At 42.1% G+C, this 27991-nt stretch overlaps 1 protein-coding gene across 7 annotated transcripts in view; it reads left to right on the top strand.

The window, feature by feature from the left end:
• RABGAP1L (RAB GTPase activating protein 1 like) overlaps positions 1-27991 on the top strand; it is a 244204-nt gene that overhangs the window by 17046 nt on the left and 199167 nt on the right. For all 7 annotated transcript variants that reach the window (XM_020798552.3, XM_020798554.3, XM_020798551.3 and 4 more), the window contains exons 5-11: positions 3588-3762; positions 6606-6766; positions 15584-15694; positions 18399-18465; positions 22971-23073; positions 24446-24612; positions 27624-27768. In XM_020798552.3, coding sequence (XP_020654211.3) covers positions 3588-3762; positions 6606-6766; positions 15584-15694; positions 18399-18465; positions 22971-23073; positions 24446-24612; positions 27624-27768 — 929 coding nt within the window. The remainder of the gene's footprint in view (positions 1-3587; positions 3763-6605; positions 6767-15583; positions 15695-18398; positions 18466-22970; positions 23074-24445; positions 24613-27623; positions 27769-27991) is intronic.

The following is a 27991-nucleotide window of genomic DNA, read 5'->3' as shown; positions in this document are numbered from 1 at the left end:
ATGCAACAGTTAGAATTGGATATGGAACAACTGATTGGTTCAAAATTGGGAAAGGAGTACGATAAGACTGTATATTGTCTCCCTGCTTGTTTAACTTATATGCAGTATACATTATGTGAAAGGCCGGACTGGAGGAATCCCAAGCCGGAAGAAATAGCAGTAACCTCAAATATGCAGACAATACCACGCTGATGGCAGAAAGTGAGAGGGAATTAAAGAACGTCGTAATGAGCATGAAAGAGGAGAGCGCAAAAAATGGTTTGAAGCTCAACATCAAAAAAACTAAGCTCATGGCCACTAGTCCCATCACCTCCTGGCAAATAGAAGGGGAAGATATGGAGGTAGTGACAGATTTTACTTTCCTGGGCTCCATGATTACTGCAGATGGTGAAAGCAGCCACGAAATTAAAAGACACCTGCTTTTTGGGAGGAAAGTGAAGACAAACCTAGACAGCATTCTCAAAAGCTGAGACATCACCTTGCCAACAAAGGTCCGTATAGTCAAAGCTATGGTTTTTCCCCATAAAGAAAGCAGACCGCCGAAGAATTGATGCCTTTGAATTGTGGTGCTGGAGGAGGCTCTTGAGAATCCCCTGGACTGCAAGGAGAACAAACCTATCAATTCTAAAGGAAATCAACCCTGAGTGCTCACTGGAAGGACAGATCCTGAAGCTGAGGCTCCAGTACTTTGGCCATCTCATGAGAAGAGAAGACTCCTTGGAAAAAACCTTCATGTTAGGAAAGTGTGACGGCAAGAGGAGAAGGGGACGACCGAGGATGAGATGGCTGGACAGTGTCTGCGAAGTAACCAACATGAATTTGACCCAACTCCGGGAGGCAGTGGAAGATAGGAGGGCTTGCCGTGCTCTGGTCCATGGGGTCACGAAGAGTCGGACACGACTAAACGAACGATGGTTTTTCCAGTAGCGATGTATGGAAGTGAGAGCTGGACCATAAAGAAGGCTGGCCGCCGAAGAATTGATGCTTTTTAATTGTGGTGCTGGAAGAGACTATTCTAGAGAATCCCCTGGAGTGATCACTGGAAGGACATATCTTGAAACTGAGGCTCCAAGACTTTGGCCATCTCATGAGAAGAGAAGACCCCCTGGACAAGACCCTGATGTTGGGAAAGTGTGAAGGCAAGAGGAGAAGGGGACGACAGAGGACAAGATGGTTGGACAGTGTCATTGAAGCAATCAAAATGAATTTGACCCAACTCCGGGAGGCAGTGGAAGACAGGAGGGCCTGCCGTGCTCAGGTCCATGGGGTCACAAACAGTCGGATACGGCATAATGACTAAAGAACAACAACAACAGTCCGAAGAAGCTTGATCAGGAATGGTGGCAGCCAAGAAACTATTTTTTCAGAAGGAGAACAGGGTGAAAAGGCTTGGAGTGGAGAATAGTGAAAAAAGTATTATGGAGTGGTGATTCCAAGTTTGAAATGTTTGGGTCCAATCATCAACAATATGTGAGGAGAAGAGTTGGAGCGAGATGGAAGCATGAGTGCTTGCGGCCTTCAGTGAAACATGTTGGAAGGTCTTTCCTCATTTGGGGCTGCATTTCTGCTATTGGTGTTGGTGATACTGTCCCTGGGATCATGAATGCTGAAAAGTACAAACAGGTTTTAATTCATCATGCCACTCCTCCTGTCTTATTTTCGGGGAAACACAGTAAGAGAAAGAAAAGAAAAATGGCCCACTAAACTGTAACTTAATCTACAGCATTGATCTATAGTGTGACATTCGTGATTTTGTTTCTGACAACAGGGTTTTCAAGCTCTGACTATCTTGTAGTCTTCATTGCTTATACTAGAATATGAGACTCTCTGGAGTTATTGCCTAGGGATCAACTGTGAGGGTTCTAAAGGGGGCTGCTCTTTTCCCCATATAAATTAGCAGACTTAAGAGGTTTAGAAATCAGAGTAACATTTATTGCAGTGTTTAAGAGAAAACTAGTACAGTGGAATCTCTACTTATGAACTTAATCCATCCAGAAGATGTTCGTTAGTTGAAACGTTCGTAAGTAGAAGCAAAATTTCTCATAGAAATGCACTGAAAACCGATTAATCGGTTCCAGCCGAAGGAACCCCGCCCCCAAATGAAAATAAACAGAGCAAGTCCCCTGCTAGGACTGAAAAAAAAGAAACATAGCCCCCAGCCCAAACCTACCCTCCAAAAGCCACCCAAAACAATTTTTTAAAGGAAAAAGCAGCACCTTACCTGTTTGAAGCCTCCCGGGAGTCCCCCGCCGCCGTGATCGCCACCATCGGAGACCTCACGGGGGTCCCCCACCACCATGATTGCCACCTTCGGAGGCCTCTTAAGGCTTCCCCGCTGCCATCGGAGACCTCCCGGGGGTCCCCCACCACCATGATTGCCACCTTCGGAGGCCTCTTAAGGCTTCCCCGCTGCCATCGGAGACCTCCCAGGGGTCCCCCACCACCGCAATTGGTGCTTTCGGAGGCCTCCCAGGGCTTCCCCACCTCGATGCAGGCTTTCCCGGGACCACCAACGGATCATCAAGTTCAGCCCCTGTTAAGGGACAGTGGGGAATTATGCTCCCAGCCTCTGGCTCCACAGCCATACCTAAAGCTATAAGATTAATGCATTTTTTACAGGATAAACATTCATAGATTTAAGATCCACCTCACCAGGGTCACAAAGTGTTGTCCTCCATTCTCAACTGGACATACATAGGGGTATAGAGGGAAAGAAATGGAAATATCAAAAGGAAATTCAGTGTAAATAACAACAGTTTGACAATTAAATAAGAGATGGGCATGAACTGCGAGTTTGGCAGTTCGTGCTGGTTCATTTACCGGTTGAACTGGTGTCTGGCTCTTTCCAACCCTACATCCTCCAGCAGGTGCCCACTCGGAGGCAGCACCCTGTTTTTGCTGTCCTGCCCCCTCTGGACATGCCCATCTCTACATTAAATGAAAGCTTAAATTTGTGCAAAATAAGAACAGTGACAGTTCCAAAACAGCATTGATAATAACAGGAGGAGTCTGCACTGCTGTTGTAATTTTCATTTGTATCAGGATAAACACCTGTATCTGATTTCCACAGGAGATAAAGCTGAATGTATTGACAAGTTGTACTTAACTGGTTTCATGCTGGAGTCTCCTTTTTCACATTTTTGTTTAATATCAGATGCTTTGAGATCAGCAGGACAGTGTCCTGGATTGATGGAAGTTTTTTTCTGGGACATTTCAACAGAAGATTCCCTGGTCTGGATTTTAAAACTGTTTTTGAATCTCCCTAGACTGCTAATATAGATACTTTAAATTTAGATAAAGTCATCCAGGTTTGATGGTTGTTGTGGGTTTTTTGGGCTCTTTGGCCATGTTCTGAAGGTTGTTCTTCCTGACGTTTCGCCAGTCTCTGTGGCCGGCATCTTCAGAGGACTGATTTCATCCAGGTTTCTTAATTGTTTGAGCTATGTGTTATTTCCTGGACATTTTCAGTAATTCCCAGAAAATCTGGGATGAATTTTCTTTTTCCTTATCTTGGTATCTAAATATTTAAAAAGAGAACACTTTTAGTGTTATGCATTTCTTCTACTTCCTCCTCTCGTCTTCTTTAGAATAATAGAGCAGTCCAGTAATGCCGAAATTGCTTCTTTCCCAATCTACAATGTGCTATTCTGTGTTCGTGGGCAAAATGGGACGGCGGAATGCGACTGTTTTGCATTTACTGAGAGCTTTTCTGACACTGATACATTCCAGATTCATGTCTTCTCCTGTGAAATAAAAGAGGCAGTGAGTAAAAAGCATTTCTATTGCTATTTCACAAAATATTAATTGCTACTGTAAAAATATATTATTTCAAAATTTTCAGATCAAGTTATTATTGCATACATTTTGGCATACTTAAGCTCAAAAGTAGCCTTCACTGATAAACCATTAGTCTGAAGTGAGCAAACCATACCAGTTTCTGTAACCTACAATTCATTTTGTAATTGTAATTGGTATTGCACTTTTCCCATGCAGCATGCTTCAGCATGGTGCTGCCAGAAGATGTAAGACTGATAAAGAAAGGAGATAAGGGGGGGGGGACCTGTTCTGTTGCTGCACATACCTACTTTTTTCCACCACTTCTGTCAGTTATTATTATTGTCATTTCATATTAATTGTTTTTATTCTGTGTTTTGTGAGCCACCCAGAGTAGACTATGTCTAAATGGCCAGCATATGAGCTCAGTGAATGAATGAATGAATGAATGAATGAATGAATAAATGAATAAATAAATGAATAAATAAATAAATGAATGAATGAATAAATAAATAATAAATAAATAAAAGAAAGAAAGAAAGAAAGAAAGTTAAAATTAGGGAAAAAATGAGACAGTAAATGGTGGAATTAGGAACTGGCACACATACCTCTAAGAGGTAAATAGTAGGAAGGGCACTATTCCAGGCCTAGATTCATTCAGTTTTTATTGATTGATTATAGAAGCACTTGGGTAATTTCCAAGTTAGTCTGAAGTAAATTTGGGAGCTCTCACCCATCTCTACTGTGTAGACATTTGCTAAACTTCTGAAAAGTGCTACAGAAATTCTAGGTAGTAGATGGGGACGAATATAAAAATGAATCAGGATATTCAACGAATATCCCTGATTCGTCAGATATTCGTTGCTTCGTATTCTTGGGGTCCAGAGACCCCGACAAATATGAGACAATGAATATAACCCTTTTATATTCATCCCTTTGTTCCCTATCTGCTTATGGGCCAGCAGATCAGCTATTCCTTGGAGGCATAAGCAGAGAGGGATTTCCCTTTGGAAAGCTTGCTAAGGCCTCCCCAAAGGGAATCCCATACCTGGGGCTGGGGGATGGCTTGGGTCCCGCTTTCCTCCTTTTCCTATGCCCCCATGGCATAGGAAGAGGATGGGAGGGATCAAAGGGATCCCTCAGCCCCGCTGCCTTTGCAAAGGCAGAGCAGCTGCGAGATTGCTTAGATCACACTATGCCCCTCTTCCTATCCCTTCCCGGGTATAGGGAGAGGAGCAAAGGGGGACCCAAGTGATATCCCACTCCTGCTGTCTTTGTAAAGGCAGCGGGACTGGGGGATCGCTTTGATCCCTTCTCTCCTCTTCCTATGGAAGGCTGTTGGAGCTGGGGTTTGTTTTTTTTCAAATAGCCCCACGGTCTGTCTAAAAAAATACAACCTGACAAATCAACGAATTAATTTGTGGTCCATTGGGCCACTGGGGGGCAATTCTTGGTTCGTGGATCATCAGATTTGATGACCTACAAACCAAGATGAAAAGCCATTTTAGTGTTTTTGTCCCCATCTCTACTAGGCAGTGTAATAAGCATTATTCAGTTAATCCAACTCTCGGCTTCTCTGTGATGTGAAGGATGTAAGATTCAGAATGGCAGGCCTTCATGTTTTTCGTTAGTGATATATCACTCTCCAAAAATGTTCTGGTAATAAATAAAAGCTATCGTAATTGTATATAGGCCTCAATAGCTACCCCCAAAGTACCTCATGTGCATGTTAACAAATTAATTTTTTTAAAACCTCACTTTTTTTATAAAGTTGATTTTTGATGACATTTCAGAAGAGAAATATTGCAAGGAAAGCTCACCTAAAATACATTCTTCAAATGTAATTGTATCTGCTGATATATTTAGTCCATAAGAAATTGAAAATTTCTATCTTTTTATTATTTCATTATGATTGTGTTAGCAATCTCCTAGAGACCGAGACACTTTTTTTGTCAGGGACACAAATGGGTTGTACCTTCTTAGGTGATATTATCCAGTATGAGGAAATGTACTTCCTGAGAAACTAGCCAACACTGCTGAGAGGTCAGAAAGAATCACATTAATTTGAGAATGTATTGTCTACATTAATACTCCTTACTTAGTTTCACAGTAATTAGTTTATCAGGTTGGTGTATGTGGAAGGGTCTAATTAACAATTCACAAAGAACCTTGTGGTGAGCTCCCAAAATCATCATAGTTATTGGTAACAGTTAGCCTAGTGCTGATATTGTTTACGTTCCTGTTAAATATAAATATTTAAGTAAAGTTATAAAAATTGACAGAAATGTGTAACATTCTTGTTTTTCCTTGACTATTTATATGTCTTTGTTATTTGTCTGCACAACGCTAGATATGTTAAAATAAATATAACTTTTTAAAAAATCTGATTGTAAAATCCATACAGTAGTATTTATTGGGATTTACTTCTAAGTAATGTTACTTCAGATTACAGCCTAGATGTAAGTTACTGTTTGAGAATGCTTGTAGTAATAGATTTTTACTGCTAAGTAAATATTCCAAATTGTCTAAATGGCTTTGTTGGCCATTTTGTTGACTCATCTCTTATCTTTAATATATATGTTTCTATTTTCATTAACTTGCTAGGATCGGAACTGCTATTAAGTTTCAGATTCTATGTTGCACATAATATTTCTGAGGATAGAAACAATTACAGTAGCTATTTTTTTTAAAAAATGACCTCTTACGCTAACATATCCTGTTATGCTTAATTTTTCTATAACCAATTATTTATTTCCTCTGCACTTTTCCCACTTGTTTTCCCCCTCAATTTTCTTCTCTTCCCTTCTCTTTTTCCTTGGGTCTAATTTTAGGTCAGCCGAATTTTGTATAGTTTCTCAACAGCATTCAAACGTTCCTCCAGACAAGAATCTGATCATACAAAGGACACTATTGTCCCAACACCTGATAGCAATATATTCACTTTCAGTGTTTCTCTGGAGGTCAAAGAAGACGATGGTAAAGGAAACTTCAGGTAAATGGAGGAAGTGAAAGAATTAATGGGGTTGCTTTGCTGGGGCTTTGAATTATCAGAACGATTGGTCCAAGTTGCCCACTTATGTTGGAAAAAAGTTTGTATGACATGTTCAGAACTTCTGGAGTTTGGTGGAACTGATGAACAGTAGTTAGAATGGGAGAATCGGTATTTTGAACAGTGAACTATAATTTGCCTCTGTGGTCGTCCTTGCACATAACAGTAAGATAGCAGTTTGGAAATTCTTGCTTGCTGTTTTGTCTGAACCCATTCTTTTTAAAAAATAGTTTATTTGCTATCTGCAAACTACAGTTAGAAGCAATGGTTATCTATTGACTTGTAAACTCTGGCTTGTTTGTGACATCCAAATCCACAACTGTGGCTTGCCCTTTTTTTTTCATCCCAGCTAAAAGGAATGGAGAGAAAGCAGACCAGCAAGAAGGAAAACAAACTACTGATTGTTCTTTGTTTGTCTAGGGACAATGTGATTAATATAAGCCACAGCTGAGCATGATGTGAGAACATGCCCTGTATATCATGATACTGCGTATGGCTTTGTTCTCCTTTGTGGTCTCTGTGAATGCACACTAATGGGTTAATCTGTGCCTGAGCAGAGCAGCTTCGAAAACTTCTAGAACTCAAGCACCTGGTGCTGGGACCTCCCACCTAGGCGATATCTCCACCCCCAGCACTGGGTGCCTCAGTTCTGTTTCCTGCCGCTGCTGTAGCAGCATTCACTCGGAGCTTGGTAGATTTTTGCTTCCCTGTTTTTTCCTAATCATCTTATTGAACCTCCCTCGTGTTGATTTTGGACTGTTGACTTCTCTATCAGATTGTGCATTGGCTTTGAAAGAATAGAACTGTGTTTGGGGCGTTTATGGCCTCTTTGGGGCCTTTAAAATGTTGCGAGGCCTGCAACGGGAAGGTTCCCTTTACTGACGGACACTCCAAGTGCCTCTACTGTTTGGGGGAAGGGCATCAGCCGGCCTCGTGTGCTCGTTGTAAGGCCTTTGCAAAGCCTGCACAGGCAAGACAGGCCGAAGACCTGTGGTCAAAGTCTCTTGACCCGCCTGCCGTGGGAATGGACGCCCCGAGAGCCCCGCTGACTGAGGCATTCTCCGTTTCTGGGCACTCTCTGCCGGCAGCAAAGAAGTCAGGGAAATCATCATCCTTAGGCTTGAGATCGATGGCCTCTGCTTCGGCGTCGAGGCCTTCCTTGGGCCTGAGCCCAACTAGGAAAAAGAAGAGGCCTGTCCCATCGGTGGATTCACCCCATCCTCGAGCTCGTTCGCCGAAACCGACATCGCTTCCTAGGCGGGTTGTCGAAGTTGCTGTGTCGGACGATGAAGGCATTCCATCTTCAGGGACTGTGGGACTGGTGTCCCCTCATCTGAGCCAGGCCTCCAGGTCGCCTCAAGAGTCACCTCAACCCCAATCAGAGATGTTGGTTCCCATTTTGCCCGAGCCCGTGCCCCATAAGAAGAAACTGAAGGTCCGATATCTTGAGCCTGAGGCCGATCAGGGTCAACCTTGACTGGAGTCATCGCCCTGGGAAAATTCTTATGGGTTCCCGTCAAAAGCCTTCGGTTTCAAGGGTTCCACCTACTTGGCACCATTCGACCCCGCCACATTTTTTTGTGTTTAAGCAGTGACAATTATTTTGTGAATAATTTCAGAGGTTTCAACACTTGGAATCCTCTCTTTGTTGGCCGGCCGAACTACCTCCGCAGCCTCCAGCAAGGAGGTACCTTCGACCCTTGACACCTGCCCAACCAGTGTTGGGACCAACATCGGAACGTCGATGCCGAGTTGAACAACCCGCCTTGCCTGTTCTATCTCGGTCTTGAGAGGAGGAGTTCCTAGAGGATTTGTTGGACTCCAAAGACGGGGAGGCCCCAAAGCCTATTAAAACACAGAAAGACGGCCAGATCAATCTCAGCTCAGTCAATGTCCCAGGGTTCTTGGCGTTGTTCCTACTCTTCGAGACCGTACTTTGACCGCTCTAGGTCCCAACAGTCGACCTTTCAAGGTCAGTCTCGCCAGCAGGCTGGTAGGCAGAGGCAACGCCAGCAATCCTGCCGCCTGGATTGTAAGGCCAAGCGGTTGGTTTAGCCTTCTGCGGCTACCAGCACCACTACTCCATGGGGTTAGACTACCCCAGTTTTTTGATGCTTGGAGGTCAGTCATCTCTGACTCTTGAGTTCTCACGATCATCGCCACAGGTTATGCGATTGAGTTTAACTTTACATCTTACACAGGTTTTGTCAGGAATACAGACACTTCACCTGTCTCATGTGAGGAAGTAGATTTATTTATTTATTTATTAGACTTATATACCGCCCATCTAGACCAGTGGTTCTTAACGTGGGCGATAATGCCCCCCAGGGGGCGATTTCATTTTTCAGGGGGGCGGTAGAATGAAAAGGGGCGGCGTGGGGGCGCTGGAGCAGGAGGGGGCGGTAGGGGGGCACTGGAGAAAGCCAAACCTGTGAAGATGGCTGCAGCCTTTTTACAGTGTGCATGAATATATATTTTCCTCCAATTTTAATTTAGTTTCAGACTTTTTGTCTTGAAATTTTTAGTTCCTGCATTGGTTTTTATGCCCTTTTTATATTTCTTTTTGCGTCTTAAAATTCACTTGCAACTGAATCATTAAATGTTACTTTTGGGGGGGGCATTTCATTTTCTTGGAATTTAATTTTGTTTTCAGGGGTCATTGGATTTAAGTGTAATAAATAAATAAATAAATAAATAAATAAATAAATAAATAAATAAATAAATAAATAAATAAATAAATAAATAAATAAATAAATAAATAAATAAATAAATAAATCATCAAGGGGAGGGGGGCGATGATAACTTCCTCAATGGCTCAAGGGGGCGTTTCTTTCAAAAAGGTTAAGAACCACTGATCTAGACAATGTCTACTCTGGCTAGCTCACAACAAATAGAATAAAACAATAGTAATATTACAACAATTTTACAACAGTTTCAAAAAAGTTAGACAGTAATTCAAGATGGAAAGTAAAAGATAAATTAAGTAGTGTCTGGAGGGAAGGCTTTCCTGAATAGTCAGGTTTTAAGTTGGCTTTTAAAGATACCAACAAAGGAGCCAGACGGATCTCAGAGGAGAGATGATTCCAAAGGCGGGGAGCCACTGCCGAGAAGGCCCGGTTTCTTGTTTTTTCCTTCTGGACCTCCCTTAGCGTTAGGCTCCTCAGCCGCCCCTCCTGACTAGAGCGAGTGACACAAGTAGATCTAGGTAGGAGGAGGTGTTCTGTCAGATATCGAGGTCCTAAAACGTTTAGGGCTTTATATGTAATCATTAAGACTTTGAAATCAACGCGGAGTTGAATGGGCAGCCAATGTAAGGTGGCCAGAGTGGGAGAGATATGTTGGTGTTTTCTCACCCCACTGAGAAGTCTGGCCGCCACATTCTGCACCATTTGAAGCTTCCGTATTAATCTCAAAGATAGCCCCATGTAGAGTGCATTACAGTGGTCTAATCTCGAGATTACAAGTGCATGGACCAGAGTGGTGAGCACCCCAACATCAAGATAGGGATGGAGCTGGGCAATCTGCCAAAGATGGTTCAAGCAGAGCGGACCACTGATCCCACCTGAGATTCCATGGTGAGTGCCAGGTTCAGATAGATCCCCAAGCTGCGAACCTCGCTCTTTGCGGTGAGAGTCATCCCCCCAAAATTGAGGGAGTTTCCCAAACCGTCGATGGTGGGGCCACCCACCCTCAAGACCTCCGTCTTGTCCAGGCTCAGCCTCAGCCCATTCTCCTGCATCCATTGCAGTACAGTCTCCAGACAGCGCTGAAGGGGCAGAACGGCATCCACAGTAGTTAGAGAAAAAGAGCTGTAGAGCTGAGTCTCGTCAGCATGCTGATGGCACAATGGCCCACACCCCCTGATGACCCCACCCAGCAGCCTCATATAGATATTAATCAGCATTGGGGAGATAACCGAGCCCTGCGGAACTCCACAATTGAGGATCCACAGGGCCAAAAACCTCTCCACAAGCTGGACTTTCTGAGGATAATCCTCCAAGAAGGATTGGAGCCAGGCAAACGCCAGGCCTCCAATTCCCAGCTCAGAGAGCCTCCTCAGGAGGATACTGTGGTCGACGGCATCAGAGGCGGCTGAGATATCGAGGAGGACCAACAGAGATATTTTACCCCTATCGACCTCCCTCTGTAGGTCATCCAACAGGGTGACCAATGCCGTTTCTGTACCATGGCGTGGCCTGAAACCCGCCTGGAAAGGATCCAGGGCATTTGTTTCGTCCAAATGAACCTGAAGCTGATTGGCCACCACCCTCTCCACCACTTTACTAATGAAAGAAACATCGGCGATGGGCCTATAATTGCCGATGTTGTTCGCCGCCAAATTTGGTTTCTTCCTGATGGGCCTAATGAGTGTCTCCCTGAGGGCAGGAGAGACTCTGCCATCACGGAAAGACTCAATTATTGCTGTTGCCCATTCAATTGTTATAGGCCTGGCTGCTTTGATTAGCCAGGCCGGTCAAGGGTCAAGAGATGAGGTGGTGGCCCGACAGCGATCATGTGCTTTGTCCACAATGTCTGGCATCACAGGCTGAAAGAAGTCAGGATTCACTGGGCAAGGTCCACTGTATCCAAAAAAGGAAAGAGGTCTCGGCAGATGGCCTCCACTTTTGATTTTTAAAATGCTGCAGATTGGTTGGGTGTGATACTAGAAGGAGGCTCATCACTTCGACCAATTCCGGATAGATTGCGGACTATACAAAAAAGTTCCGCCTGTTGATTTGAAGCTTTGCTTATCCGGTCAGTGAGAAGAGCTCAACTAGCAGCCCTTACCTTAGCAAGGTAAAGCTTAGTTGCAACTCTAACAGCTTTCCGATTGTAAACTGTCAGGCTTCATCTCCATTTGCACTCTAGCCTTCTCCTGGTTTGCTTCATCACTCGTAGGTCCTGATTAAACCAGGACGCAGGTGAAACTACATTGGAGAGGGCGTTTAGGAGCGATCATGTCTACAGCCCTGGTAGCAGCGGTGAACCAGCCTTCAACCAGAGCCTTGACAGGAGCGCCAGTCAGATTAGCCGGAATCCTTCTCATGGTATCCTGGAATCCTATAGGATCCAGTAGCCTTCGAGGGCGGACCATTAAAGTAGGTCCTTGCTCCCTGTGAGGAGGGAGGGCCACTGATAGGTTACATTTTATTAGGTGGTGACCCGACCATGACAAAGACCACACTTGCTCCAATTGGTGGAGAAAACCAGGTCTAGCATATGACCATCCACGTGTAGATAAGCTATTTTCTAAGGATGCCATCACTATGGTTGAGAATCCTGACATCTCAAGTAGCTTTTTTTCGCGCTACTTCATTATACTAAAGAAAGATGGTGGATTCCAACCTATTCTTGATCTCAGACCCTTGAATTTTTACATTACACCGCGGCGTTTTCGTATGGTCTCCCTCAACTGCACTATCTATATGCTTAGACAGGGAGATTGGATTGTACTTACTGATCTCAACGATGCCTACTTTCATATCAGCATCCATCCTATCGGCACTCTCTTCGCTTTTCGCTGGATGGCGTAATCTATAAGTTCAAGCCTCTCCAGTTCGGATTGTCCACCTTGCCAAGAGTGTATATGAAATGTTTGGCTCCGGTGGCAGCTCCATTTGCAGGACATCACTGTCTTCCCTTACCTTGATGATTGGTTGCTGGTAGCATTGGCTTCTGAAACACTTTCGCGACATTTAACTTTTACTTTGTCTCTCTTGTCGGAACTTGGTCTCCAGGTCAACCACGAGAAGTCGACATTAACTCCTACCGAAAAGCTCACCTACATTGAAGGAGTCCTGGATGCAGTTTCTGGCTAAGCCTTTATCCCAGAGAGTCGCATTCTGAAAATACAAAAAATATTTCCTTATTTTACTGCAGGGGTGAAAGTCCAGGCTTTGCTGGTTCAGCACCTTTAGGCCTTATGGCCTCCACCACTGCGGTCATTCAACATGCCATGTTGAAGATTTGATCCCTCCAAGTTTGTTACCTGGCACTGTTTGAACTTCTGACCAACCCATCTTCCAAGGCTCTTACGGTTTCGGTGGAGCTAGCAGATCAACTGACCTGGTGGTCCTTCTGCTTGAATCTCCTTGTGGGCAGAACTTTCGGCCCTCTGTAGCCATCAATCCAGCTCACCACAGATGCCAGCATGACTGGTTGGGGAGCACACATCCAAGACCTGTTGGCAAACAGTCATTGGACTCCAGAAGAAGCTGTCTTCACATCAACCTTCTTGGCTGTCTTCAAGGCCCTTCGGGCATTCAAGCGTCTTCTCACGGTGAGAGTGGTGCAGCTGGCAACCGAGAACACCACAGTAGTGTGCTACCTCAACAAGCAAGGGGGCACTCGCTCCCAATGACTGCTATATCTCACCATCCAAATCTGGGAGTGGTGCTACGAACGCCACATCTTTTTAATTGCTATTCATGTAGCCTCCACCAACAATGTCCTTGCGAATCAGCTGAGTTGGTTACAGGACAGTATTCACGAGTGGTTGCTGGATGGTGGTGTCTTTCATTCCCTCTGCCAGAAGTGGGTCACTTCATGCTTGGATGTGTTTGCATCTGCCATCAACAGGAAGTGCGACCTGTACTGCTCCCAAGCAAGGGCAGGGACCAATTTGAAAGGGGATGCGTTCATGGTTCCCTGGACAGACGGGCTGCTGTACATGATTCCTCCAATCCCTCTAATCCAGAAGGCTATAATCAAGATCCAGCAAGATTGAGCAAACGCCATCCTCGTCGGTCCCTGGTGGCCTTGCCAACCCTGGTTTGCCGCTCTACATCAGATGACCATGGATCACTTTTGTCTCCTGAACCTTCCTCCTCTGCTCTCTCTCCACAACAGCAGGACACTCCATCCAGATCTGGACTCCCTGCATCTCACAGACCTTCAGTAAAGAATGTCCTTAGTCGGGCTTCCACTCTGGCTACCTATGTGCGGAAGTGGAAATCTTTCTCTGACTTTGCTGCTGAGCACAACCTACCTGTGTGTCCTACCTCATTGGACGTTTTTCTGAGGTTTTTCCTCCTTCTCTTCCAGCGTGGTCTGTCACACTCTACACTTAAAGTCTACATTTCTGCGATAGTGGTGTATCAGCCTCCTTTTTCAGATGCAGCCAAGTTATTTCAACATCCAATGTTGAAACAGTTCCTCAAGGGCCTCCGCAATATGCGCCCAGCCTACAAGGCACCCACGCCACTGTGGTCTCTCCATCTTGTCCTCCATAAGTTGATGTCTCCATCTTTCAAACCTTTGGCTTCTACCTCTTTGAGACTACTTACCTTCAAGACGGCCTTCCTCCTCACTGTTACTTCAGCAAGGCATGCGAGTGAACTCATGGCCTTGCAGATGGATCCTCCCTTTATAATTTCATCCCGACAAACTTACTCTGTTTCCAGATGTCTCCTTTCTCCCAATGGTGGCAACATCCTTCTACCTTAGTCAACCGGTGGTCATTTCTACCTTTTTCCTAATCCTACGACTAATTTGGAAAAGTCACTTCACTCCTTAGATGTCAAAAGAGCCCTGGCTTACTACATCTCCAGGACTGAGCCCTTTAGTTCCTCCCAAAGACTGTTTGTGTCTTTCCAAGGGCATTCTAAAGGTTCTCCTGTTTCACCCCAAACCTTTTCCAGATAGGTGGTTGCAACAATCAAGCTGGCATACGAGATTGTTCACAAAACTTTGCCTTCCATTGTTCGAGCCCACTCCACTAGAGCAGTTGCTTCCTCCACGGCTTTCCTATGTGGAATTGAGCTGACTGATGTCTCCAAAGCTGCAACATGGTCCACACCATTCACCTTTGCAGCACATTACCACCTCAATGTTTGCGCCAAGGCTGAGGCTGCCATGGGAAAGAGCTGTGCTGGCTTCTGTCTTGTCGTGACACTCACCTCCTGGTAAGTCAGCTTGCCAGTCACCCATTAGTGTGCATTCACAGAGACCACGAAGGAGAAAAAGAAGTTGCTTATCTGTAACTCTGGTTCTTTGAGTGGTACTCTGTGAATTCACATGTCCCGCCCTCCTCCCCACTGTTCGTTACGTATGTCATTAGATATGCTATACAGCGGCAGACAGTTCTACGCAATTGAGGCTCTCAGTGCTGGGGGTGGAGATATAGCCTAGGTAGAACGTCCCAGCACCAGGTCCTTGAGCTCTACAAGTTTCCAAAGCTGCTCTGCTAAGGCGCAGATTAACCCATTAGTGTGAATTCACAGAGTATCACTCGAAGAACCAGAATTACAGGTAACTTCTTTTTTTGATGGGTGCATATTCTTCAGTTTCTCTAAAGCAGAGGTTGTCAACCCCTGGTCCGTGGTCTGAGTTGGACCGGGCCATGGAGACAGACCTCCTACCCCCCTGCATGCACTCCCCTCCCCACAGATGTTTTGCGCATGTGCGCACGTGCCAGCACTGGCGTGAGTGTTCCCCCACCCCTTCATGCATATGCCTGAGTGCCTGCATGAAGGGGTGGGTAGGCATGCAGGCACTCCTGTGCATGTGCGAAGGGGTGGGGAGCGCTCACACTGCCATGTGTGCACTCCCCCACCACTTCACACATGTGCCCAAGAGCGCATGCACATATTTGAGTGTGGGGGGAGGAACCCCGCCTTCCTCAGAGGCTCAGCTGGTCTGCGGTCCCAAAAAAGTTGGGGTCCGCTGCTCTAAAGTAGTGGAAGTTAATTGTATTTCATTTTTCTGTGATTTGTGGTTCCTGTACTGAATTAAATAGCTAATGGTTTTTTTCTTGTTTAGCCCAGTACCAAAGGACAGAGAGAAATTTTATTTCAAATTAAGGCAAGGAATTGAGAAGAAGGTTGTGATCACTATCCAACAGAATTCCAACAAAGAATTGGCCATTGAAAGGTAGTAGTAAAATTAGTAACTTTTGAAATACCTTGTAGTATTATTTTCAGCAGCTTGACAAGATAAAAGTAGAACTGAAAAAAGAGAACAAATAATCTATTCTCTTTCTTCATTATATTTTAAGTAATTTGGTAAAGTGCATGTGCTGTTATAAAAACAAAAAACTGTTTTGAAAAAGTATTGTATATAAAAAAGAAAATTATATGGTATTGCACAATTTCTCTTTATTGGCTGGAATCCTGTTGGCATAACTATTTTGTGATGGTGATGACATCATTAGCCTGAGACATTAATTAATATAATATAAATCTTCCTTTACAGGCTCCTAGATTTTTTGGCTTACTGTTGACCTGAGAAAACCTTTGGGAGTCTCTGGATGTCAGTGAGAGTCTGTAATACCAGGAAATCACTGCCAGACCAAAAGGAGTCCCTAGGGAGCCTCGGAACCTTGGCTGGCAAGTGGGGTGGAATAGGAAGTTTTAAATTAAATAAAATTAAAGATTAATATTGCAGACTGATGATGTCATTGCTATTTATGCTTGTAAAGTTATGCCAATAGAATTCCAGCCATTGTGTTATTTTTTTCAATTTTTCAAAATGTTTGTTTGCATATAGAAATAGACTTTATGTCATAATTATGAATTCTTAAGTTTTTAAAAAAATTGTGGAATGTAACAATGAATACAAGATACTGCTTTAATGAATTGCCCTGGATGTATTGTATCTGGCTATATTGAACTACATAAGAGTTTCAAAAAGCTTTTCGAGCTGTGGCAACTTTAGATTAGACTCCTTGTCTAGCTAATTTTAAACAAAGAGAAATCTAGAGATCTAGGCATAGAAATCAGGAGTACAGTTCACAGATTCCTGTAGCATAGCTGTTGTGAGGTTCTGGAAATTTGAGTTCCAAAAATTAACATTTATCATTTCATTTCAACATTTAGTACCGTAATTTAATAAAAAAAGGCTTGAACAGCTTTTTAAAAATAGCATTTAAGTTGAAAGTCCTCTAGGTGGCAACCTTCTCATTAGGATTTAAATTACTGTAGTTTCATACAGGGACATCAGCGAGTTTTTGCTGAGAACTGCAATGTGGATTTTTTCAGACTATGGAACTATTCAGCACTTCTTTCTAGTTATTATTTTATTGCTTTTGTCATCTTTCTTTTTTATCAAACAGGAAAGGTTTAGACAACTAGAAGTATAAATAAATTTTCCTGTCTGTGAATTGTGTACCTTTGAGCCACTGATCTAACCGATAGAAGTGGTGATATTTATGCTGACACAGAATAAATTCTAGATTCCATGTGGAGGTGATACTATTGAGCAAATTTGAGAAGGTTTATTTATTTATTTATTTAATTTATACCCCGCCTATCTGGTCAGTGAGGACCACTCTAGGTGGCTAGGTTTTGAATGGCTCTAGGTTTTGAATGGCTCCAAATGGGAGGTAGAGAGAAAGGAAAATGGTGGGATCTTTCTCTGCAGGTCAAGCAATAGTTAATGGCATTGGGTTGCACACACTCCCATCCCAGGTCAAAATCTTTTACAGTATTTTCATAGAAATAGAAAAGTGAAGTTGGAAGGGGCCTATAAGGCCATCAAGTCCAACCCCCCGCTTAATGCAGGAATACAGTCAAGGCATATCTGCCAGGTGATTATATAGGTTTTTCTTGAATGCCTCCAGTGTTGGAGCACTCACCAATTTCTGAGGTAGCTGGTTCCACTGTCTTACTCCTCTAACAGTTAGGATGTTTTTCCTGATATTCATCCAAAATCTGGCTTCCTTTAACTTGAGCCCATTGTTGCGTGTCCTGCACTTTGGGATGATTGAGAACATATCTTGCCCCTCCTCTGTATGACAGCCTTTCAAATATTTGAAAAGTGCTAGCCCTCAATCTTCTTTTGTCAATGGTTTTCATCATTTGCATGTTTTTTCTTTCTATTTGGACAAATACAAACACGTGTAATACTTCTGAATATTTGGATATGAACTGAAGCATGCAGGCTACAGATTGGTCGGGAGTTGTTTGACAAATAATTTAGACAGAATCGAAGTGGATGGTATACATCTTTATTCTAAATGTTTGTTGCATTTTGCCAGTTAACTCCAATTTTAAAGAACATTATTTTGGCAATTTTCTGAATTCTGGGATGGCTGCGTCCTTTCAATAGATTAAAAGGTTTTTTTTGCTAGCCCTGCTTTTGCCTAGGGAGTAGGGGAGGAACCTTTGCTGCCTGTTGTGCTTCCTGCCAACTGGAGTGGAATTTCAGAGTAAGTTTGACCTCAAGATTTAGTTCAAGGGTACTGCTCTTAATTGTTGTTTATGAGAGGATTAATGAACTTCTTGGTAGTGCTAGTCATCTGCTTCAACAGCCTCCTAAACACATTTTCCTTCAAGTTATGAGGCCTGATGGCGAAGAGTTGAGCAAATGTGGGTAGTTGCATAAAACCTTTCCAAATAATAATAATAATAATAACAACAACAACAACAACAACAATAATAATGTTGTTGCTATTATTGTTATTGTTATTGTTATTGTCATTATTTCCACAACTGTTGGGCTTCAGTACAGGGACAAGCACCAATCTCACATTCATGCTGCTATTTCATTAGAAAGTTGTGATTGATAAAATGTTCATATAATTCAGTACTTTTAAAATTAAATTTTCTTATTTTTATTCTTTACATACAATCTGCAGATGCTTTGGGATGCTGCTAAGTCCAGGCCGAAATGTGAAAAATTGTGACATGCATTTACTGGATATGGTAATAATTTCCTCTGACTACTAGAGAATATGTGATAACAGTTCACTTCCTCTCAAAAGGATTGTGTCAGAGTATCCATGATTTTGCCTTATAAAATCCACTATTAATTTCTGTTGGAAGTGGAAATGCTCATGTGTTTTTTTGTGGAAATATATATATATGTTTAAATATGAAGACTAAAACAGTAGGATTTGAAATTCTTATGCTTTTAATGTTTTTTGTTTTCTTGGTATACTTCAGTAACTGTTGCATAGGCTCCTGGAAGAAACATGGTAGAGAAATGTGTTAATTTTCCAGGAAAATCAGTAACAATCATTAAGAAACAAATAATGAGGGGCTGGAATCCTCTTGTGTAAAATTAGACTCTGTATATTGGATGACATTTTAACCCCCGATAGGAACATTTAATTTAGATTAATTACAATTTCCCTCCCCCCCCCTTTCAAGTTCTGAGGCTCCTTCGGGTTCTCTTTTGCCCTGGGGAAGGTCCACGGGGGGTGATCTAGCAGCAGTTTTTTGGCTGTTAAATGCTACTCTCACCTCATCCCGAGTCTCCCCAAGAGCTTCTTCAGGGCAAAAGGGAGTCCTAAGGTCCCTAGGAATTTGAAGGAGGGGATAATTAAATTAAATATCCTTTTTTTCAGATGATGATATCATGCATCTTATGCTGCAAAACTTTATGCCAGCAGGATTTCAGCAACAGTTTTCTTCCTGCCTAACTTAGTTCTCCATACTACTTAATCATACTACACAAAAAAGTATGTAGAATATATAAAATGAGTTCTGGTTTATGAGAACCCTTTCCAGGGTTTCCTTGGTATAAAGTACCAGAAGTGGTTTCCATTCTCTTCTTCTGGATGTGCTCTGGAATTGTGCAACTTGTCTAATGCTACATATGCTACCTCTTGGGAGGTACTTTGGGGAATTTAACTTCTGGCTTCCTGCTCTTTAGCCAGGCATATAACTCTCAGAGCTATCAGTAATGTCGGATATATAGATATTATGAAATTATATAAGGAGAGACTATGGTTACTTTCCAGTGTAACAGATACAATGATGATCTGTTAACTTCCATATGCATAGCGGTTTTTCCTGTGTTATGTAGTTGGCAGCAAGAAGTGCATTAGTTTGGCTTAGCCTAGTGTTACGTTCCTATACTATGTGGAAAAATCATTATTACAATGGAATTATACTATGGCTGTAGTTTATGGTAGAAAGCCATGGAAAGCTGACAGGAGCCGAGTGGGGTCCAGTTCGGGACTCCTCATCCCTGTGGAATGAGGGTGGAGAGGGTAGAGAACCACAACGTGATGACAGTGCAGGAATTAGGACTGGGAGTGAGATGGGACCTGATAGTTGGTCCACTGGAATGAGAAGCTGTGGGGAAAAAAGAAACAAACAAGCAGCCTTTCTTGGGGGACTGTGAGGAACACGTCTCCTTAGAGAAGTCATTCCACAAGGGGAAGGAGCCAGATGTAGTTCCCATCACCCACCACCATTCTATTCTAGACTGGGTGAGATCTAGAAGGTGTGCCAGTGGGCAACTATGGGCAAGCTTCTGTCCCTGCTTCATACTCTTTAGCGGTGTACTTTAATCCTTGCACACCAGTCTTACTAGTTAGGACACCCAAATAACCAAAATTAGCAAACAAGGCCCTTGTGGCTAAGGCACTTTCTTTAGGCACTCTCACCTTTGCCCCCAGGAATCACACTTGGGTAAAATATAGAATACAGTACAGTTGTACTGGTTAAATGCAAATACATTCTAGGTATTAATTAAGCTCCTGTAAGACTTTCCCATAAAACAATAAAATACTTACTAATAACTTTACTGCTTAATTACTAGGCTATTTTAAGTTACCATGACTAAATCTCGAATCAGTCATTGAAGGCTGTAAACCTGTCATCCATCTTTTCCTTCTCCAACTTGTGCACACACACCAACAACTTACTTAGCCCCTCTTTCTGTAACTTAAAGCAAAGTCTTTGCTCCATGATGGCATCCAATCAGCACACAGTCCTTTGTCCGCAACTTCATGCCCAACTTGTAACTTTCCACAGCTCCTTCTCTCATCCCAGGCTGGTACGCCATTAGCAAGGAATGTTGTGGTTATCAGTCTTGAGAAATGGTCTTGGCTCTTCTTCTCAGGAACAAACAGTCTCTAATCAAGATGAAACACCTGCAACTCCTGGGAAACAAGCACTACAAAATCCATATCCTCACAGGGACCCTGTAATCAAGTGCTTTTATGCAAATGCCCAAAGTGTCCGAGCAAAGATGGAAGAACTGGAACATTTGGTGGCTAGGGATAACATTGATATAGTGGCCATAACGGAAACCTTGTGGAATTTGGAGAACCAGTGGGATACCAAAATCCCAGGCTATGAATTCTCTAGGAAGGATAGGGAGGTGGAGTGGCCATCTGTGTCAAAGAAGGGCCAGAATCCAGCAGAATGGAGATCGGCGGCGGATCTGACTCCATCATAGAATCACTGTGGGTTAAACTACCAGGCCCAAGGAGCGGTGTGGTAGTGGGGGGTTTGCTATCGTCCTCCAGATCAAAAACTTTATGGGGACCTTGAAATGGGGAGACAAATCAGGGAGGTGTCCAAGAGGGACAGGATTGCAATCATGGGGAGACTTCAGTTATCCTTACATTGACTGGGTCAATGCGTGCTCGAGTCAAGAAAGAGAGACCAGGTTTCTTGACATTCTAAATGACTGTGCTTTGGAGCAACTTCTCGTGGAGCCCACCAGAGGACAGGTGACTCTGGATTTAATATTGTGTGGTAATCAGGACCTGGTTAGGGACGTGAATGTCACTGAGCCGCTAGGGAATACTAACCATCCTGCAGTCTCTTTTGCAGTGCATGTTGGGGGAAGAGTGTCAAGCAAATCTGACACAAAAACCCTTGATTTCCAAAGGGCGGACTTCCCTCAGATGAGGAAACTAGTTAGAAATTAAAAGGGAAGATAAAAAGAAGTAAATCTCTTCAGAGTGCATGGAGCCTCTTTAAAACAACAGTAGTAGAGTCCCAGTGGAAGTGTATACTGCAAAGAAAGAAGTGCTCAACTAAAGCCAAGAGGGTGCCACCATAGTTAACGAGCAGAGTTAGGGAGGCTTTAAAGGGCAAGGAAATGGAAATCCTTCCCAAATGAGGAAAATAAAAAGGAACACAAACTCTGGCAAAAGAAATGTAAGAAGATGATACAGAAGGCGACGAAAGAGGAACAATATAGAGGGGAATAATAAAAGCTTCTTTAAATTTATTAAAAGCAGGAAACCTGTCAGAGAAGCAGCTGACCCTCTGGATGGTGAGGGAAGTAAAGGGAGACCCGAAAATTGCAGAGAAATTAAATGAGTTCTTTGCATCTGTCTTCACACCAGAAGACCTTGGGCAGTTTCTGCTGCTCAAACGACCCCTCCTGTCTAATGAATTAAATCAGATACAGGTTAAAATAGAAGATGTTTTAGACCTAATCAATAAATTGAAATCAATAAACCACCGGGCCCAGATGGCATCCACCCAAGGGTTTTTAAGGAACTGAGGAATGAAGTTGCTGATCTCTTAACTAAAATATACATCTTGTCCTTTAAAATGGCCACAGTGCCAAAGGACTGGAGGATAGCACATGTCACTCCAATCTTTAAAAAGGAAAGGAGGGGAGTACCGTGAAACTACAGTTTGCTTGGCCTAACATCTATTCCAGGGAAGATGGTGGAAAGCCTCATCCAAGATAAAATCTTAAAACACATAGAAGAACAAGCCTTGCTGAGGGAAAATCAGCATGGCTTCTGTAAGGGTAAATCTTGCCTCACAAACCTTCTGTCTAGATTTTCAGAAGGCACTTGATGTCCCTCGCCAAAATCTGCTGAGAAAATTGCACAGTCAGGGAATAAGACGGCAGGTCCTCTTATGGATTGAGAATTGGTTGAGAACCAGGGAACAGAGAGTAGGTGTCAATGGAGAGAGGTGAAAAGCCCCAGGAATCTGTCCTGGGACCTGTGCTTTTCAACCTGGAGACCAGGATAAGCAGTGAGGTGGCCAAGTTTGCAGATGACCAAAACTCTTTCCAGGGGGACCTGATTGAGATGTATAAAATTAAGCAGAGGATAGATAAAATGGATAGAGGGAAGTTCTTTTCCCTCTCACACAGTACCAGAACAGCCACTCAAATTGAGTGTTGGGAGACTGAAAACAGACAAAAGAAAATACTTCTTTACTCAGCGTGTTGTTAGTCTGTGGAATTCCTTACCATAGGATGTGTTGATGGCATCTAGTTGTCTCGTGTGGTCCCAGAGGCGTCTGGTGGGTCCACCGTGAGATACAGGAAGCTGGGACTAGACGGACCGTTGGCCTGATCCAGCAGGATTCTTATGATCTTATGCTTGTTTCAGTAATGTATTTTTAAATTGTATGTGTTTCATCTGCATCTAAATGTCCAGATGTAAAACTGGAAATTGAGAGTTAATCTTGACGAAAATCATTTTTTGTGTGCTTAGGAGTCCATGGGGAAAAGCTCTGATGGAAAATCTTACATTATTACAGGGATTTGGAATCCTAAAACACCTACCTTTTTGGTTCTAAATGAAGAAACTCCGAAAGGTAATTATGCATGTAAAGTTGTGGTTGTCAGCCTTAAAAAATAAAAGAGCTGGGTGGTGATTTTATGCATTCTGACAGTAATAGTAAAGGTGACTAGTTATTTAGACCACTGAAATTTCATACACACAGGTTAGCCTTGACTCTGCAGGGGTTATCAGGCTGGATGTTACACAACTGGGAGTGGTGCAGAAAAAACAGAAGTTCCAAAACTATTGCCAGATGTCTTGCCAGGTTGTTGTTGTTTTGACTTGTTTTCTGCCCGATAGTGTTAAAGCACCCTCTGGGTGGTTTATAGCATAACTATGCAAACAATACTTTGCCCCCCAGCAAACTGGGTACCTGTTTTATTTGGAAGGATGGAAGGCCGAGAACCCATTAGGATTGAAAAGAGGGCTTAGTGATTGTAGGTTTCACATTTCACCTCTGACAGTACATACTAAAATGCTCCTTGTTTGTTTGACAAAGAGCTACCAGTCTCTAAGTATCTGTACCCTACCACAATGGCTTATATTAAAACATATAGTTCTCTTTTGGCTGAGGGACAGAGGCACATGGGAACATGGCAAATTCCATATCAGAGAATTTGGGATAAAGCTTAGTTCATACTACATGTGTGGACTTGTACAGTGTCAAAAGCTAGCTTCTCTTTGTGAGATTTTAGTAGTCTAATAAACATATTACTCATCCTTGTCTTCTGTCTGTCAATCTTGCATTCCATGTATTTGCAGGACTGCAAAGTGAATTTAATGTCTTGTGCACCCTCTAGTCTGAGCAAGATTTGTCGTGCACCAAATTATATAGTGGCACATAGAATGATTGATAAAGCATGCCAGCTGTAGATACTGCTTCATCAGTTTGATTAAAAAAAAAAAATCGCCTCCCCCGGTGGAAAAAAAAATAGAGGCTTCCAATGAGAAACAAAGAAGACATTTGGGGAAAGGGAATGGAGGATGCAAAGGAGAAGAAGAAATAGAGATGGGAGGTTAAAAGCTTGATAGAAGCAGCATGTTTTCTGATGCTGTTTAGACACTTGTGGAAGGATAGAGATCTGGATCTTCAAGAGTTCCAGAGAAAAGGGGACAGTAGTGACGAGACAGACACCAACTGTAGTAGTACAAAGTTTGGACAAGAAAGGTATGTCAGAATAATAGAAACTGGGAAAAATATTTTCAGTAAAATTTGCCACAGAAGCATTATCTTTTTATTTTGCAATATTTAATTACACAACAAATGAATAAATTCAATTTATTGTTTTAGAAAACAGCCCTTTGCAGATTACATAATTTAAAAAAATAACAGTACAATACGTTATAGTGCAATATTTAATCATTGGTTATCCTATGTAACATTTAATGTCCATTGTGTTCTACAGATAAGCGTGTATACATGACTGTGGCAGTAGATATGGTGGTCACAGAAGTAGTAGAACCAGTTCGTTTTTTGCTAGAGACACTTGTACGTGTGTATCCTGCCAATGAACGCTTTTGGTACTTCAGCAGAAAAGCTTACACAGAAACATTTTACATGAAATTAAAACAGGTAATGCTTTAAAAAAACAAGAGGAAAAACAGCTTAATGGGAAAGTTTATATGATTCTTCTCTGTCCAAACATTTATTTCTTTGCATTCTTCTCAAAGTGCTATAATTAGTGGGTAAACAAGAGTCTGACACTTATAATGTAATTGTCAACTTAGAATTGAAGAAGGGACAGTGAAGGGACAACTTGAGATGCTGTAGGGACCTCATGGGTGCCAAGTGTGGGCTGTGTAAGTTTGTTAGCCCAGCACATCAGCAGGGCATACATTTATATACAGTAATTGCAACTGAAAGTGAGGTTCAAAGCAATAGATTTAGGAGGGCTTCTTGTTAACTCTGCTGTCATAGTCAGACGATGTCGTAATCATGTTTTGTTTGAAAGCCACCTTTCCCTTTTGCAGAGGTGTTAGAGCAATCAAAATGGTCTAACTCAGGAAACCTAAGGTACTGTGGGATCCTTGGAAGAGTTTCTAGCTTAACATGGATGAGATTTCTGTTTAATCTCATAGCTTTTGAACAAACTGCCCAAGGAAGCCCCCTGCTATTCCCATCCTTATAAACATCTGTATGAAGCCACTAGATGTCATCAGGGGGTTTGCAGTGAGGTGACTCTATTGAAGATGGATGCATTTGTTCCTGATTTCCTTTAGGGAGAAAGCCAGTCTGATCCTTATGCACCATCAGAATTAAAGCCTTTTTCAGTCTATTGGCTAGAATTGAAGCAAATATCTTGTAATCCACATGTAAAAGAGGTATTGATCTGTAATTTTTAATTTGACTCCTTTCTGTTCCTGATTTATGTATTAAAGATATCTGAGCCTCTTTCCATAATTCAGGTATTTTTCCACCTTTCTTGATAACTTCTATTAGTTTTTAAAAATGTGCCATCAATTCTTCCTGTAAGGCTTTATAATATTCTGCCAGCAGCCCATCTGGCCTGGTCTTGTTATTTTTCTGTTTTTTTCCAAGCTTCCATTATTTCATTCATTGCTATAGGGTTGTTCAGTTTTTTTAACTGTTGCTCCAAAAATTTCCAGGGTGGGATTCCTTCAAATAATTTTTCTTGTTATTGCAAAGATATATAAATTTTTATATAAATTTTTATATAAATTTTATATAAATTTTCATAAAATTTCATGGCTATTTCTTTAATTTTTTTCCTGATTGAAGGTTTCCTTCCCTTCCTTGTCTAAAAGTGAATTTATCATTGCATTTTCTCTTTCTTTTTAATCCTAAATGCCAACCATCTTCCCAGTTTATTTGCATTTTCAAAAAAATTCTGTCTTGCAAATTTTATTTTCTTTGCCATCTCTTCCTGGTCAAACAAGTGAATTTTATGTTATAATATATTAATCTTATTTTTAAATTGTTGTATTATTGGATTTTTCTTAAACTCCTTTTCCTCTTCTTTGAGTGCCTTGATTAAACTTTGATATTGTTTCTTTCTTTTTTCTTTTGCGTTATTAGATCAATTGCTAAACCTCTAAAATAAGCTTTCCCTTCCAAACATTAGCAATTCCAGTATCTTGAGGATTCTTTATTTTTTTTAAATTTTTAAATTTTCTTCAAGTTTTCCTCATCTTCTATATAGATGTGTTTAATCTCCATATTCCTCTTCTTTGTTGCTGACCCAGAGTCATCCAAAGTGGATTATGATCTGCATAGGTATTTGGAAGAATCTCTATATCTTCCACTTGTTTTATCTTCTCCAAGCTAGTGGTTTTTGTTGTGTCTCTTCTCTTTGGACTGTTCAGCCTTGTGACTTAAACAACTCTGCACAAGTTCATTAATACATCTCTTTTTAAATCCATCTTACACAGAACCTAAGAGACTCCATTTTGGTACAACTACAGTTCCCAGTTTCCTTCCATTTCCTTGCATTTGGCATCTCATGCAAGTACATAGAAACAAGCATAAAAGACATAAAATGATAAAATAATAGTAATAAAACATAATAGCATTCTCAAAAAAGAGAATCAAGATGTGAGATTGATTGGAAGAATGTATGATTCAGGCAATAAGTGCTGCCTTTCCTTGGCTCATTTAACAAGTTTAGCAGTCATGTAGCACAGAGGTCCCCAACCCCCAGTCCGCGGCCCGGTGCCAGTCCATGGCCTGAGCTGAACTGCGCCATGGAGACAGACCTCCCGTCCCCCTGCACACGCACTGACTCTCGCACAGCTGATTTGCGCATGCACATGTGCTTCAGCTTGCCTGTGCCAGTGCTGTGCTGCCATTTATGCATGCGGATGAGCGCCTGCGCCCCCTGCGCCGCCATTTGCACAGGTACATGAACACGCCCACACAAGTGCCGCATTGCTGTTTGCGCATGGCCACTCATTTGCACATGCTCGTTCACACATGCGCACAAGCGTAGGGGGATGCCCCGCCTTCCCCAGCTGGTCTGCAGGGTGAAAAAGGTTGGGGACCCCTGCTGTAGCATATATATAGTAGTTTGTGCCAGCTAGCAGAAATAGGACTGTGCATAGAGTAGTGTTATGGTTTGTTTAATACCTTAGCTGCTGTGGATCCCAAAATGGTTGAAACATGGCACATATTCTAAAAAATCCTAAACAATGTTTTAATTATTAAGCACCCCATTTTCTATTGGTCACTGGATCATCCATCTTAAAAGTTACATTCAGTGCCTCTAAGTGTGTCCAAGTCTTTCCATTGCATTTATTTAATTATGGGCTGAGTTGTGCTGATTTATTCTTCTGGTTTTCTTTAATGCCCTGTGTTTTGCAGATCAGATGTAGCACTCAGTTTTTAAATTATATTTTTATCATAAAAAGGTCTGAACTGGTTGCATTAATGGCTCTAGGGGAGTAAAACTAATCTTCAAAATGAATGTTCTAAAATGTACTATAGGTTAAAATATTTTTATTAAAATTAGTCTTTTTTTTAAAAAAAAATAAGGACTATAAGCAATGCAGGAAATGTTTTATTCAAAAGCTATTGATCCAGATAAAAGAAAGTTCCTTGAACTGAAATGTGTTTTCTGTCATATCAAGTGTGAGGGGAGGAACCACACAAGAGCTGGAGATGCAATTTATGAAGTTGTGAGTCTGCATCGAGATTCTGAAAGAGAGGGAGAACCAATCAGTGGGTCAAGTGATGTTGATCAGATATCTCCACAGGAGGAAGATGCTGAAGAGGGTAAGGATAAAATGAGCTTATCCAATTCTTCTGCAGGCTGCACACATTCAATATTATCTTCATAATTGTATTTACTAGAGATATCCCTAAATAGCAGAGATGCATGATTAACCATAAATCAGTAAATGAGATTATCTCCTTCATTTCACTTGGCATCAGTGCGTTCTGCCAACCCCTCCGCCCGTCTTCCATTTGGCTTCCAGAACTGCTCACTATAGTGCAC

This window comes from Pogona vitticeps, chromosome 4 (assembly GCF_051106095.1).
Source record: "Pogona vitticeps strain Pit_001003342236 chromosome 4, PviZW2.1, whole genome shotgun sequence".
Lineage (NCBI taxonomy): Eukaryota > Metazoa > Chordata > Lepidosauria > Squamata > Agamidae > Pogona > Pogona vitticeps.
The sequence above is the reverse complement of the archived record's forward strand: the minus strand, read 5'-3'. Positions and strand labels throughout refer to the sequence as shown.